The sequence below is a fragment of the Sinocyclocheilus anshuiensis genome, unplaced genomic scaffold (assembly GCF_001515605.1).
Source record: "Sinocyclocheilus anshuiensis isolate Anshui unplaced genomic scaffold, SAMN03320099.WGS_v1.1 scaffold1272, whole genome shotgun sequence".
Lineage (NCBI taxonomy): Eukaryota > Metazoa > Chordata > Actinopteri > Cypriniformes > Cyprinidae > Sinocyclocheilus > Sinocyclocheilus anshuiensis.
Window position 1 is genome coordinate 64,729 of NW_015547713.1, and position 16,899 is coordinate 81,627.

Below are 16,899 nucleotides of genomic sequence, written 5' to 3' on the forward strand. Positions count from 1 at the left end.
ATTATGCATTCATTATAATGCCTTAAGAATACCCTTATAATGTGTTTTAAAAATGGGCTTCATAGAAAGTGTTACCGAAGTTTTTTATGTATTCAAACATTTTAGGAAACAGAAAATGTAACTTAATTGAAGAATCATCCATCCAAGAAGTCTGTGCACAGTGGCGTCCAGTAGTTCCGACATTCCATTAACCTGATTACCAACAGACTTAATGAAGGTTCCTCATTGGGGAACGTTTGTTGCTTCGGTTGCTTTGGATTTAGCAGCACAGACGCTTGTCTTCCCACTCCCAGTCAGAGCTCTCCTCTCACACGCCTTCACACATGTGCGTGTTTTTGTCACCGAAATGTATTGCAAGCCTCCTACAGCAGCACACATTACTTGCTGATACTCTCCATACTCTCATACACACTTGGACACACCATCTTTATCTTTCTGCCTCCACTTCCATGTCGGTCTCTTCCCTGTCTTGTTGTGACATGCACGAACACGTAAAGAGTCATGTACCCTGACGACCCCTCACAAAGACTCACTGTTTTTATCTTAACGCACACAGAGCCCTCTCAGTTCACGGTGAGGTGAAAAGGTGAACCTCTCAGAAGCAGACGTGTTATTGCACGTCACTTCTAATGAGCATTAATTTGCCTCCTGCTCCTTTAAATCTTGGCACATTGTGTCCGTCTCTGCCTCCTCTCCCTTCCTCCTGCCAGGCGTAACTCCTTAAGACTGATTCCATCTCTGTGGCAATGCGAGGATGTGTCAGCTGCCACTTTACCTCACTAGAGTTCCGAATGCTTGAGCGTGAACTGTAGAGGAGATTCATTTTGATAAGACAAGAGAAAAGCAATTTCAGCGCTCTGTCTTCCAGATTGAAGGATATGGCATTGTCGGAAATGTTTTTTTGTTTGTTTTTTTGACCCAGACCATCATTCCATGTGATATTTACTGAGTAAGGATGTATCGGGGGGTGTTGTTTTGGTAGAAACATGGCGTGTAAAGATTCAGGGTCAGTGGCTCACCTTTTGAGCTCGTTGGCAATGCCACATTACCAGTGGGTACGTTCGTGCTGACTTTAGACGTGTCTCTTTTTTTTAATTAGGTCGTTTTTGTTGTCTTTATCAAAGATATTTTTTAATGTGACTTTTATGCCTTCCTCCCCAGTTGTCTAGTGGCTCAGAGTTGACGGTGGTCATCCACGACTTCATGGCCAGTAATGGATCGGAGTTGACTGTACGCAGAGGTCAGACGGTGGAGCTTGTAGAAAGGCCCCAGGACAAGCCCGACTGGTGTCTGGTTCGCACCACTGACCGTTCACCTGCCCAGGAGGGCCTGGTTCCCAGCTCTATGCTTTGCATCGCCCATTCCCGAAGTAGTATGGAGATGGAGGGCATTTTCAACCATAAAGGTAAGATGGAGAGTTTCTTGTTTCCTGCAGATTGGGTTGGGTTAGATTTGTTTAGACTGGATGTACTTAAAAGTTTAGGTTTTTTTAATGTTTATGCTGGTCCTTCTTAGATATGGGGTCAGATCAAGATGGGTCCAGGATTTAGAATGGTGTTTATTTAGGTTTACACTTCACAGAGACTGCACAACTTGTATTTGTCAGTGTGTTGAGTTTGTGAGGTCCTTAAAATCTGGAATAGCGTTTGATGTTCCTCTCCAGTCATGGGAAGAGCTTCTGTGTAAATGCTTGAGGGATTACTCAAAGACATGCCTACACACTCGTCTGGGGTTTCCGGCTGGTCCTTTGTGTAAGAGTTGTTAGGTAACACACTTGATAAGGATTTCAGCTTTTTAATGAATCTGTTTTGGTAGCATTTTAAAAATCTAATTTACCTCATGGATTGGTTTTTAATTATATTAATTCTAAAAAATATAATGGATACAGACTTCTAGCTGTGTGCGAGCCTAAACATGAAATACACAAACCAAAATTAAATCGGATTATCCTAATGTGGTTGCCAGATATTGTGTGTTTTCGTTCAGGTGGGATGAATGAAAGCTGTGTACAGGTGTGTGTATCTGCTCTTGACTCACCCTGAACCCAAATAAAATTTTAATTGCAGTCCAGCTTTGCTCTTGATTGTTAGGGTTGAAGCGTGTTAAGCATGCAGTAACCATGGTGATGGGCTGTGTCAGGTGATGAACAGGGTTGCCAGGCTGCAGGGGATTTCCCTGCTAAGACCGCATCCATGTACACAGGACAGTTAATGTGATTTTGGTCATGCGATTCAAATCAGCCATTTTGTAAACAATAATACATATAGTACCAAAAGTTTGGGGTCAGCATTTCTTTTTGAAAGAAATTAGTACTTTTATTCAGCAAGGACACATGAATTTGATCAAAAGTGACAGCAAAGACATTTAAATTTACATTTAAAATAAATGCTGTTCTTGTGAACTTCCTATTCGCATGATATAATCCTTATTATTATATTAAAATAGAAAAAAAGTTATTTTAAATTGTAATATTATTTCACAATATTGCAGTTTTTGCTGTATTTATTATCAAATAAATTCAAATAAAATAATCAAATAAATTTATTATAAAAATAAATGTAGTACATTGTATGTCATTTATTATCATAATAAAATACTTTTGAATAGGGGTGTAACGGTTCACAAAATTCACGGTTCGGTTCGATACGACACAGCGGTGTCACGGTTCGGTACGTTTTCGATACAGCAAAAACAAAGAAATGGCAGAGAAATTTCCTTTATTTGTACAATTTTTTTATTTATTAAAACTAACATAAAGTATGATCTTACAAATATGTTAGACTTTGGAAGGCCTTTTGACCTTTGCCGTTTATCTAAGATGATTTTGGAAGCTTTTTTAACATTCGTTTCTTATTTATTTGGTTCCACCGTGTTTGCTGATTTTCAGTGTTTTATATTTAAACTTTGTGTAAGTTATCTGTTATTTTATATTAGGCCTATAGCATGGTGTATTTGTATTCATTTTGTGTATAAATTAAACATTCTATGTTTGATGTAAGTGAGTTTGTTGTACTGTTTTGTTGTTGCCAGTTCATTTAATTGACGCCGAAATGCCGCTAGTTCGAAAGTGAAAGTAAAATGCGCACAAGCATTTACAAGCTATTTAAAAGTGAATAAAAGCGAGGAAAAGAGGGAAAACTCTAGCGAACTACCTCACCGTCACAACCTGGGCTGGAGTACATTATATTTAACACACTTTAAGCTCTTTTTTTCCCCAAATGTAATAGGATTACTACAAAGAATCTGTCGTACTGTTTTGTTGTTGTCCATTTAATCAATTGATGCCGAATTGATGCTAATTAAAAGTGAAAGTAAAATGTGCACAGGCATTTACAAGCCATTTAAAAGTGAATAAAAGAAAACTATAATGAACTACCTCACCGTCACAACCTGGAGTACATTATATTTCACACACTTTAAGCTCTTTTATTTTCCAAATGTAATAGGATTACTCCAATGAATCGCTTGGTTTGTAATGCGTACCGAACCGAAAGCCTCGTACCGAACGGTTCAATACGAATACGTGTATCGTTACACCCCTACTTTTGAAGCATGTGTAACAATTGTAATGTGACCTATTTCAGAAAGAAGATGATTATTTGGCAGAAAATAATTTAGACAAGATTTGATTTTATCTGTTGAGAGATAGCTGGATGGTTGGCTGTTAAATGCTTTTATTATTTTATTTTATTTACATGTGGCTTTGGTTATATCGCAACGGTAGAAACAGTGGAAAGGTTGTTTTTCTATTACAATATTCTGTCTACAAAAAATGTACAGTAAAAATATTCTATACTAAAAATGTATATGGTCCATTTTAATTTCATGTTGTATTTAAAGTTGTAATGATATTCTAGGACTCAGCTTTGTGGTGAAATACAGTTTTGTGCATGAAAACATCTAGGATGAGTCAGCATAAATTCAGTTTTGGAGCTTTCTTATTGTTAACATGTATTTGAGGATTTAATTTGGCTGTAGTAAGTTCTAGTACTACATTAGTCCGTCAGTTCCTCATTATCAAAGGTGTGTAACTTGGAATTCATGGTGGTTAGTCACTGCTTTTGAAAACGCTGAATGGACCATGATTTGTGACAAAGACATGATTACAAAGGAAAAGCATGTGGTAAATCTAAGAGCGTCACCAGGCAAAGATTTTTGAGGTCACCCACACAAGGATGACTGGGCAGCATCTGAGAGAAGATCATTAGTGTGTGCAGGGTGTGGTGTTCAGTTTGGGGAATTCTGGGAAGTTACTGAAACTTATTTTTAGCTCATGATATAGTTAGAAAATGTTAGAAAATATTGTCCCAAAAGGTATCTGCTGTAGCCTATCTGTTTGTCTGTCTGTCTATTAAAGAGATAATCAATGAAAAGCTTGTAAAGTAATATAACAGTCATATTGAAACTGATGATGTTCAATTCACTTAATTTCTATCTTTTTGCAACTACTAAGTTAGGACATATCTGTCATTTATGTCTGTTTTATGACATCATTAGAAGTAGACCAGCACCTTTCCTTTGGCAGAGGTCATGGGAAATGTCAAACAGCCGGTTCTCTTACAGCAAGGACTGTATCTGTATTTGTAGAATGTGAAATAGGAACCGTCATAACTCATGATGGCCAGTGTATTCAACCTTTTCAAATTGCTGTCCAGACTATTTTGTTAGCTGAAATGTTCAAGGTATATTTAAGGCAGCTGGTGTGTTGCAATGTGTCCAGAGGGGCTGAAAAAAATCTAACTTTTACCATGAGACCAGAGCAGAATCCTCAGCAGAATGTTGATTAGTTCTGGCATAAACAGTTACGGATCTGCATGTGTGTGTGTGTGTGTGTGTGTGTGTGTGTGTATAGCAAAGGAAGCAGTTCGACTTGCCACAGACCAGCTACTGTTAAGCAGCCAAAGATGCTTAAACAGGGAGATCTTTGTAGCCATCCGCCCCGGTGCAGCCTGTAAGAGAGGCAGCCATTTGTGTATGTGATATAGAGGCAGTTGTTTGTATAGTTTGCTTGATTTTCATGCTGTGACCTGATATTGGCCAAGCCTACCAGCTGTACTGTATACCTTAAAACTGTCATTTATGGCTGAGATATATTATTACTGTTCCCAGTGAAAAATGCTGAAAATGTTCGAACAGGTCAAAGCTTGACTGATGTTGTTTTGCTGAATGCCATCATCCACATGGTATTTTCAGCAATCTTCACATAAAAGAATCTAAAATATCTGTAACACCATTATTTTTTGAGATTTTAATAATCTAATTGGGTGAATCTCACATAGCCAACCTGTCAAGACTCCTATCATATTGCCCCCAAGATCATGTGAAACTTGGAAAACCACAGGGAATTAAAAAAATTTGTTTTCCTGGGAAAGTCATTGAAAAAAAAAAAATGTTTTACAGTGGCAGTGAAATCTATCAAATCAAAGAAAACTCATTAAAGGGGTCATATGATGCTGCTAAAAATAACATTATTTTGTGTATTTGGTGTAATGAAATGTGTTTATGCGGTTTACGTTTCAAAAAACACATTATTTTCCACATACTGTACATTATTGTTTCTCCTCTATGCCCCACCTTTCTGAAACGTGTCGATTTTTACAAAGCTCATCGGTCTGAAAAAGCAAGGTGTGCTCTGATTGGCCAGCTATCCAGTGCGTTGTGATTGGCCAAATTCCTCAAGCGTATAACGGAAATGTTACGTCCCTTACCATATTGTGATGCCTGCGGCAACCACATGTGACGACCCCAGGCTGGACTCCGCTTCGTCCACGGTGAAAGCCGATCCAACGATCGACAGCACGAAATTGAAGTATTTCCTCAGCGACCAGCACGGATCAGCTCCAGGCATGACGAAGCGATATCGTCCTCTTTTGGAAGACCAAACAAAGTAGTTTCGCTTTCACAACGAAGCACACAGCGTCTTCACGACATGGCGGCGGCGGCAACAATACTACAGCGAGAATAAAAGTTACGCCTTCTTTCTTTGCGTGAACATTTGGGCGGTTTTATGCAAATCTTCCCACATCATGACGTAGACGTGGGGGCGTGTTAGAACGAACCGATTTAGGTAGGTGTGGCTGACTCTTAACTTTTATAAAGAATATCTCTTTGGATTTGAGACTTTAGTCTTTGCAACTTTACAGATCTTCTTTATGCACCAAGAGCTTGTAACACTCCAAAGAGAAAGGAAAAATTGAAATCGCATCATATGACCTCTTTAAATTGATTAGTCAAAAAGAGTGAAGAATTTTTTTTTTTGTATGGACTGATATACTGTAAAATGTAAATGTAATGAGAATCTGGTCTAAAATGTGTGGACAAGATGAAATACAAAATGTCATGAAATTTTAAAAAAATGTAATGGTCATAGCAATAGGTTTATTCTCTATATGCAAATTCTATGCAATATGACCTGCTTATAGTCGTTGTGATTTTCCACAAATTAGAAAACTAGTAAATAATCTGAAACTGTCTAATTGTGAGAAGACTTGTAACTCTGACTCTTTCAGAATCACATCATTCATATTAAAGAATTGTAGGTTCACCTCTTTCCTCCCTTTGAGTCTTCTCATCCGGTTTTCCCTTCCTCTCTCTCTCTCTCGCTTTCATTCTGAGCATAACTTAGTCACAGCTGTGCATGAAACACCAAACCTCCCTCTTTCTCCATCCCCCTTCCTCTCTCCCTCCCTCCCTTTCTTTCATAGTCCATCACTCTCCTCTCAGCATTATGTGGTAAAATCCTTTCAGTTTAGAGGAGTTAGTGTAGTTTGCCTCCTCTGTTCGGATCACTTCTTGGTATGGCACATGGAATACACTCATTTTTATCAGTCAGGCCACTTTGTCACATGGGTTCAGCTTCAGGACGCTCAGAGAACTGCAAGTACTGGCTGCTGGATTTGGGTACGTGCCTTACAGGACAACAACACTGTCAGGACTGAACACAATAGTCATACTCTGCAGCTTAATATAGTGTGGTTTGTTTATTTAAGAAGTTTCAATGTATTCAGGAAGTTAAGCGTAGGGTATGTTGATAAATCATATGTAGGGTTTATATTAAGATTCATATTAAGTGATTTTAAGGCACTTCTACAGAGACTACACGAAGAAGTAGTATTCTATTTATTGATCGATTAATTTTCATTGCTCATGACATCTAATAATAGATAAAGCTTGGTCATAGAATTTAGCTGAATTAATTTTTTTTTTATTCCTGTCTATTTGGTGTTTAACACTGTTAATGTGTTGGGTGCTAATAAAATACATTTTATTCATATTAATTGAGTTGCCACACTTTCACTTTAGTGCATTTTCTACAGGAGTTGATTTTGAGCGGACGTCAGCATTTAAAAGTTGCCACTGTCTGCTTTTTATATTGGCAGAGCGAAAGTGAATAGATTAATGACATGACATTACTTTGATCTATTAACCTATTTAAATATACATTAAAAAAAGCAATTCATGCACAAATGTGACCCTGTCTGTGAAAACCCAGCTAAAGTAATTTTTTTGGTGATTTACTGTTTTCTATATAAAATCATCCTTCATAAGGTAAAGAACATTCTGTGAAAATGTAACATTGATATCTTTATTACTGACTGAGTTAGACCATGCCAAAGATTGAAATCATCGTGAAATTAATGGTTGAAATCAAACTTTGATGATTGTTATCTCATAATTAGATTTTGAGACTTTAGCATGGATTTCACAGAGAGGGTCACAAATTGGAAAAAAATATTGTTCTTTATGATGATCTACGTCTGAATTAAAATTCATTTTAATATTTTGAGGGGCATAAAGTCAGAAATGTCAGGGAGATAGAACTTTTCTGAATTAATAATGAAGAAAAAAAAACATTCTTATTAAAACACTTATTATTTTTTAAGAACACATTAGTAAGTAGTTTATCATGACATTTTTTTATCATTAAAATTAAATTAAATCAAAATATATATTTACATATTTAAAATATATGAATATATCACAGGTCCTCCCGACTTTGTGTCAAAGACAACAAGTTTCTTAAAATTAGTTTGACCTTTTTTATGATAAGGCAAAATTTGTTTAGTTTGTCATGTGCATTTTCCCCCGAAAACTGACTGAATATAACTGAATATGACTGAATAGTTCATGATATTACTAAAATTAAATAAAATATCCTTTGCCTTGAAAAAAAAAATATACATATGTAAAAATGTTTTTGGAAATAATTGTTAATGTATACCCCGATTACATTTATTTAATGACATAATTTATAATCTTTTTCAAATTTCAACTTTTCTTGAAAATATTAACTTTTTTTTTTTCAAAACCTTATGAAATCAACAAGAATACAAGTACTTTTGTAATATCTTAGCACGTTTTAAATTATTTTTCCTTTTTTTTAATGTTAACACGTTTGTCATTTGTCATTGACCCAAATAGCATAGCAATAGGAATTTATGATGGTGTTTATATTTGGCTTTCGTTCACAGACTGATTGATTTAGATGTTATGTTGGTGATTACGTCTTCTTGTATACAGTCTGGGAAGTCTCTGTACCCCCAATAAAGGTCGAAACCTGTGCATGTGTTTGTGAGCGAGTCTTTATTATTAATTCAGACTTAAGAGGCTCACAGCGAAACAGACTAGATGATTATGCTTATTTGAAAGCGCCATAAATAGAGTTTCTTACAAATAAATCTCTATCTAAATATTTTCCATGACGTGAGAGATTCAAAGTATGAGTAAACATAATTTTGTCACACCTCAAGCATGTGATATCACACCCCTTCTTAATTAATCAATGCTACCTCAGTTGGGACGGAGAGTGTTTTCTGTAATATTTCAGATCTGTTTATATATGATTTATATGTGGTGTAATGTACAAATTACTGTAAGTTTCATATGAGGGGACAGTTGGACACATACACAGTGTCCAACACAGGGCTCATTTCTGTGGCGCTGAAGGCTCGGTTTGTTCAGGTGCGAATTTAATGACAGTGCAGGAGGAGTGAATTTGTAACAGAACTGCAAACACATACACCACATTCATCACTGATATATCTAGTAACAACACACAAAAATCATAGACTTAGATAATCATATTCAATTACCATTAACTCACAAGTTTTCCAATCAGAGATATTTGTCAGAAATATTCTGTTGTGGATATTATAAAGCCAACATGATAAATTGTGTTAAACTGGCTAATTTACAATTTATATCCTGCTATGAAGGTTATAAAAAAAAAAGACAGTTACAAAAACATGCACACTTGCTAAATTGTGTGCTAAACACAAAATTCCGCTGCTAACCAGTTCAGAGTTCATTTTGTTAGTTCTGTCTGTTACTCACATATTGCCTGGTTTAGATAAACCTGCCCAAAAAAACGGTGCGTAAAAACCAACTATGATTGGCCGCTTTTATATATCAGTCAGACACTTCTTTGTGTCTATTTGGGTAGTTCTTGGCCAGAATGAGCCACAATAAGAGTTTATTCAAATCTTTTTGTGAATCAGTTCAAATGAATCAATATAATCAATCCGTTCACAATGATTCATTTGCAGACCTCAATAGTAAAATGATTTCAGGGAAAAAATGCTCTCTGCTGTAATTGATGTGTTCATCAGTTAGAAAAAAATGGACTTTGTTTACCAGGTGTAGCTATGTGTGTGTATTTTTGACAATTACACTGAGTGTGAACTATGGCAGATGGGTCACACTATAGGGTCAGCTACTGCAATATACTGCCCAGAGAGAGGGGACAAACTACTGAGAGCAAGACAGCTGAGAATTCAAGAAAGATTTATATACTATATTTATATAGTGACAGTCAATAAAGATCTATTTATTAGCTCTTGATTTTTCCACTCCTCCCCTGAAGACCTTTCATCGGAAGCCTTAAGAGATTTCTTCTGCGCATCAGTAGACTTCTATATCTTATGCAAGCTTTATGTAAGGACATACTCTCTAAGGAGCAGAGCAAGGTCTTTTAAGACGGTTTTGCAGTTTCAGTTTTGAAGAGGGCTGAAAACAGAAACGTCTCTGAAGGGAAAAGTATGGCTGCGATTTGCATCACTGTGTTGGTCAGAAAAGCTCGCTCACACACTTCTCCACAAACCCCAGAATAATTAGCATCTAATAGTCGGATTTGACTTTTCAGATGTGCTTGATATCATTTTAGTTTTTTTATTTATAATAAGTTTATTATAAAGTTATAATATAGTGAACTGTGGTACAGTGACATTGCATGTACAGTAGCCCCAAAAATTGTGTAGAGTTGTGCTAAAAGTCTTTTCAGCAGTTCTATAAAACAAAAACACTGACTAGGCCCAGCAGGACATGTAAACCACTTCTCTCTCTCTTTCTCTCTCTCCCTCTTTCTTTGAAGACACGCTCTCAGTCTCCAGTAATGATGGAGGACTTTCAGGCAGTGCCACACTGCAGCCGGGTCATTTGCAGAGCTCTCCTGGACCCAAACGGCCCGGAAATACTCTGCGCAAGTGGCTGACCAGCCCCGTCAGACGGCTCAGCAGTGGTAAAGCAGACGGCCATGTGAAGAAACTTGCACACAAGCACAAGAAGAGTCGAGATGTCCGCAAGAATGCAGACGCTGGCTCACAGAAAGACTCCGATGATAGTGCCGCCACACCACAAGATGAGACCATAGAGGAGGTTGGTGACCAGAAACACCTTAACACCATACAGTAACACCTTTTTTTTTTTTTTTTTTTTTAAAAATTTATTAGCTTGAACAATGCAGTCAATTAAAATAAAAAAAACTGCATTGTGTATCAATTAATGTATTATAAAACTGTATGTCTGCATGTACATACACTACCGTATGTCTGCATGTACATACACATAGTTTGTAATCAACCATTTTCAATTGTGATAATAATAAGTTATTTCAACACCAAAGCATATTAGAATGATTTTTGAAGGGTCATGTGCCACTGAAGACTGGAGTAATGACTGCTGAAAATTTAGCTTTGCCATTACATTTTTAAATATAATAAAATAAAAAACATTTTATGTTAAATTGTAATGATATTTCACAATACCTTTTTTTTTTTTTTTTTACAAAAAATTTTTATAATTATGAAAAAGCATTACATTGTCAAGAAGACTTGTAACATGTCAAGAATCACTTAAAGGTGTACAGAAATAACTGCTAAATTAATTTTATGTTAGACAATTGTCTAACACTTCTAATAGATCCCCAAAAAATTATTTTTTTAAGTAAATAAATAGGACTAAAGTTTACAGTATTAATGAAAAATGTCCAAAGATGCCCTATTGCAACAGTAAAAATGATTAAAACAACTCCCAGATGAGTAAATATATACTAGTTTGTTATTTCCCACTCATATCCCGGTAAATGCATTTGGTAAATGAAGAGTTCTGTTTGTTTTTAAGTGCATGATTTGAAAGTGTTATTCATGTCTTGTGGTTTCCAGTGTAGAGCACTTATAAATACAGTGCAACTCTTCCACTGGAGCTATTTTTGTATAAAAATGTGCCACAGCTGCTGAGCTGTTTCATAGCTTAACAATGTTTATTTTTTATTTCTTCCTTTCTATTTCTCTTTCTCACTTTCTTCTGTCCTCACAGAGAATGAGAAATGAGGGATTGAGCAGTGGCACTCTGTCTAAGTCTTCCTCCTCAGGGATGCAGAGCTGTGGTGAGGAGGAGGGGGAGGAAGGGCCAGACTCGGTTCCCCTGCCGCCCCCTATGGCCATCCAACAGCACAGCCTTCTGCATCAGGACTCCCAGGAGGACAAGGTAAATTCCAGTCACCAGAATATAATTTTGTAAAAGGATTTGTATTTTTTTTTTTATCTCTATTGATTTGTTTTAAGATTTTGTGACTGCTTAAAAATGCAGTTTAAGACCAGTTAATAAATTAGTCCAATACTAATTGTTTTAGGTAGAAAACAGTCCTCGACAACCAACTCCAAATTTGTATTCAGGTCTTGCTACAATCTCTGGAATGCCCACTTTTAGCAATCCAATCAATACCTTACAGATTAAAGCTCACCCTACATTTCCTCAGGGACTGTTTTACTAAGAAAAATGCCACATTGTTGTAAATATGGTTTCATGCTGACTTCATGTTGACCAATGATGAGAGTTTAGAAGGTCTCTGACAGGCCTCTCTTAACTGCTGTCTGTTTTCTCTTTGTTTCTTAATGTTCTCCAGCATTATGTTGATTTCTATTCTGCCTCTGTTTTGTCTCAGTTTCCTTATCTCTCTATGTAGTCTTCTCTCCTCCTGCTTTCTCCTCTTTCCTTTTTTTGCAGTCATTTTTTCTACTTTTACACCTCATCCTTCTTGTATATTTTCCTTCTTGTCCATTCATTTATTTGAATACTCCACATGTCCTCGGTTGTGCTTTGCCAGAACTTGTTTATTGAGGCACAGAAACTGATCCTGTTCAGTAGCATTTCTAAAAATGTGAACTTCTGACTGTTATAGACTGAGAAAGCCCTTGACCTTGTCCATGACCTTTCATGTGCCCCTTAATGGAGTATTCAGGAGTGCGTACAATCACATGCGATGGGCCATGTGTGCACTTACTCTTTACCCAAAACAACCTAAATCTTCCAAACCAAAGTTCCTACTTCCATTCCCCCTACAAATGCCCCTACCACTTTGAAATCAGCCCCTGATTGACTGGCGAATACAGAAACCACACCCATTGCCATATTTGGACTGGAATGTTTCCGCCTTCAGTGTCAGAACACTACAATGGTGAGCATCATTGCAGATTCACATAATAAATGGATATTGAGGTCTATAGTGACTTTGTGGTTCACTTTTCAACTAAAAAAACTGGATCCAGTGCTAATTACTGATTAAATTTAAATAGTCATTCAACTATGTAACCATAACCCAAGATGGTGTCACACCTCTTAATGGACTAGGTCTCATGGAAAATAAAAAAACACATGTAAGGTTTTTAAAATGCAAATTAGACATCACCGAATGTAACACCAATAATCAATTAAGTGGTATATACGTGCTGAAACAAAAAACTGTTTTGTTTTGTTTTGTTTTGTTTTGTTTTGTTTTGTTTTGTTTTGTTTTGTTTTGTTTTGTTTTGTTTTGAAGATTCTGAACATTGACTACGTTTACATGGACATCAGTAATCTAATTATTTACCTTATTCTAAATAAGCCAATATTATGATTATGGTGTTTACATGAGTTGCTTTTAGAATATTCCTTTCATGTTCCTGTTTTACATGTTATAGTACATAGTTCGATTAAAGGGGTCATATGATGCTATTTTAAAGATCATTATTTTGTGTATTTGGTGTAACAGAATATGTTGACATGCTTTAATGTTCAAAAAACACATTATTTTTCAAATACTGTACATTATTGTAGGTCCTCTATGCCCCGCCTCTCTCAAACACGTCGTTTTCAACAAAGCCCCCATCTTTGACAAGCGCAGTCTGCTCTGATTGGCCAGCTGACCCAGTGCATTGTGATTGGCCGAACATCACAAGCACGCGTTGGAAAGGCGTCATCCGACGTCCCCTCCGGAATTTCACGTATAAACATATAGTTCGTCTTTGTGATGATGCCATGTACAGTTCTGGGTGTTTCATTTGTAATTTTATGAAAGCTTCAAGTGCATTTAATTATGTGTATGTGCATACAGACAACGGCGGGTGTTGAAGCTCTTTTATTTGCCGTCAAACGGTTGAGCACTGCCGTGTGTGCATCCTCAATCATATTAAAATCAGAGTATTGTTGTCCATGTAAATGAACTGATTGTTACTTTTTTTCTCTTTTGCGTAGGCTACCTCCCGTCTGTCTGGACGTCCCAGCAGTTCAGAGACACCGAGTGCAGCTGAACTGGTCAGCGCCATTGAGGAACTCGTCAAGAGCAAAATGGTAGGAGATCACAGAGTTGTAGGAGATCACAGCTTGTCCATCTTTTTTTAGTTTTTTTTTACATTTAATGTTTTTGTATTGTCCACTTTTTCTCTCTCAGAGTCTGGAGGACAGGCCTAGTTCTCTCCTTGTTGAGCGAGGAGATAGCAGTAGTCCTTCTTTCAACCCATCAGATAACTCCTTCCTGTCTTCCTCCTCTCCCATCGACGAGATGGGCGAACGCAAGACTGGCTTCCTCAAGAGACGACAGTGTGTTCCTGTCTTATTTTCCTCAAATATTTGTTATATTAGCTCTCTAAAACACATAGTCGTTGTACGGCCACACCAAAATTAAATCTCATGTGTGGAACGTTTAGGTGACTGACTTGAACCATGAATAACATCAGAGCTTCCAAGCTTCTCTCAACACAAGTGTCAGTGTTTTGACCTCTACACAAAAAGTGCTGCAGGTCACAGAGGTTCAGAGAGGTATCACAAAGGTTTTTAGTTAGTTGGTATGGTGCATAAATAAATGGCAAAAGAAGACAAAAGTTTTCAAAAAAGTTTTGAACAGAAAAGAGTCGTACTGACTCTTTAATACATTGTAGAAAGTAAAAATAACTCAAACGTGAGTGACTCTTTTAATGACCCCCATGCGGTCTTGGATTGCTTGTTGAATTTAGATCAGAACTGGTTCAAGGCAGGTAGCATATGTTTTATACATTACGATATGCCATGCAAATTGTCTTGTAATTATTGTGTTTGCTTTAAAAGTTTATCAGCAAACAGGGTCGAAGCTGAAATAGTTTGAACTTTAAACTTCTCATTTGTATAGCTCTATAAAAAATTGAATTAATTTAGCTGTAGCTTTAAGGTTCATTCCACCGAGTTCAGTGCATTAAGGAACACTGATGTGAGTCATGTGAAAAGGATATATAAACAGCACTGATTCCTATAGAGTACTATAATAAGCATAAAAATGCGTAGCACACTCAAATATTGGGTACATTTTAATTAGATTTCTTAATTAGAAATGTTTTCACTGATACGTTTTGATACTGAATGAAATACAATGTTTCTTTTGACTCTGCCTGCCATCTTGAATTGTTCTTTGATTTTAATGTGAATGTGTTTTTCTCTTTCATTTTCAGCTATGTACTGCTGGAACTGGTGGAGACAGAGAGAGACTATGTGAGAGACCTTGGTGCAGTCGTGGAGGTGGGCTTATATTCAGTTCTTTCAACGAATACCACAGTGAGATTGCTATGGTGACCGCATGCAACTGAACACATTCATTCAAGTAATCATAATCGGCAGCTACTGTCAGGGTTGAGTTCTGTTTGTTCAGTGCTCTATCTATCTATTGAGGAGTTACACATCTGTTGTGAATTAATCACATGGTTTGTTTGACATTGTTAAGAGTGTCTCTCTGAATGCCTTGTGTCAGCTGTGTTGGCACAGTTTGGCACGGGAAATGAGAGTGGTTTGGATTTGCCGCTTATTCAGAATGGTCGTCGAGTATGATCACATGCTTTACTTGTCATTGTCTCCATGGTAACCATACTGATGTGTTCTGGCACCTGCAGGGCTACATGAGCAGGATGAGGGAGGAGGGTGTACCCGACGACATGAAAGGCAAAGATAAGATCGTCTTTGGGAACATTCAGCAGATTTATGACTGGCATAAAGAGTATGTGAAAGTGACACACTTAGATTCCATTCTTGTAAATACCATCAAGACCCCCTACTTTCATTTCCTGACATTAATGTTACACCTCTCATCTTTGTAGCTTCTTTCTTGGTGAACTAGAGAAGTGCTTGGAAGACCCAGATAGGCTCGCACCCCTGTTTATCAGACAGGTATGAAACGATTCATTGTGGGGTTTGGCAGATATCATTAAATTAAATGATGCAATTGGTGCAATATTTAAAGGTGAAGGATAGTCCCACCCCAAACTAAACTTAAACATAATGTTGCAGTGACGGTCTGGTTGGGATGTTTTGTTAACACCATAAAGCTATAGTGTTGACACCTTTAGTGTGAATCAACCTACGAATTACATATAATTGTTTTACTCTATATTTAGTTGAGATGTGAGTATTTTTACACCCCCAAAAATGGCACCCTTCACCTTTAATCCATAAAGAAGTAAATGCAGTCACAGCTAAAAGAAAAGAAGTTGTGAGGCACAATATAAGATTTTGAAGAATGTGTCAATGTTTGAAAAATGTGTTTATTTGTTGTTGTTTTTTGGGGTTTTTTTTCTTTTGTTTTGTTTTGATTTTATGTGAACTATATTGTCACCCAGTGAAGTATCAAGTTGGGTATATGGTACATTCTACTTTACCTGCATACAGTACTGGGTAGATTACTTACAAATTGTAGTCTATTACTGATTACAAATTACATTATGAAAATTGTTGCTAGTTAATTATTTGTGTACCATATTAATAAAAAAAAATGTTGTAAAAAAATATATTACATTCTTTGTTATCAACATCATGAAATGCATTAAACATTACATTATAGAAGTCTTTTCAAAAATGTATATAAGTGGTAAGTAGACAATTTAAAAGAAAAAAAAAGAATTGGGGTCAAATTATGAGTAATTTACTAATGAATAATTTAAAAATGTTTAAAGGGGTCATATGATGCGATTTCAAGTTTTCCTTTCTCTTTGGAGTGTTACAAGCTGTTCGTGAATAGATAAGATCCCTAAAGTTGCAAAGACTAAAGTCTCAAACCCAAAGAGATATTCTTTATAAAAGTTAAGACTCGTCCACGCCCTCCTAAAACGCCTCGTTTAAACACGCCCCCACATGTCTACGTCACTGTGTGGGAAGATTTGCATAACACCGCCCAAAATTCACGGAAAGAAAGAAGGCGAAACTTTGATTCTCGCTATTGTTAGTATTAACAATAGTATTGTTGCCGCCGCCATGTCGTGGAGACGCTGTGTGTTCGTTGTGAACGCGAAACTACTTTGTTTGGCCTTCCAAAAGAGGACACGACTAATAATCAGTGGTTAAGTTGTA

General features: G+C 36.7%; 1 protein-coding gene across 1 annotated transcript in view; it reads left to right on the forward strand.

Moving 5' to 3' along the window:
• Nucleotides 1-16,899, forward strand: part of LOC107704091 (triple functional domain protein-like) — a 78,684-nt gene that overhangs the window by 56,358 nt on the left and 5,427 nt on the right. The window contains exons 32-39 of the mRNA XM_016506935.1: nt 1,162-1,405; nt 10,370-10,653; nt 11,593-11,763; nt 13,789-13,884; nt 13,985-14,133; nt 15,015-15,081; nt 15,450-15,553; nt 15,654-15,723. Coding sequence (XP_016362421.1) covers nt 1,162-1,405; nt 10,370-10,653; nt 11,593-11,763; nt 13,789-13,884; nt 13,985-14,133; nt 15,015-15,081; nt 15,450-15,553; nt 15,654-15,723 — 1,185 coding nt within the window. The remainder of the gene's footprint in view (nt 1-1,161; nt 1,406-10,369; nt 10,654-11,592; nt 11,764-13,788; nt 13,885-13,984; nt 14,134-15,014; nt 15,082-15,449; nt 15,554-15,653; nt 15,724-16,899) is intronic.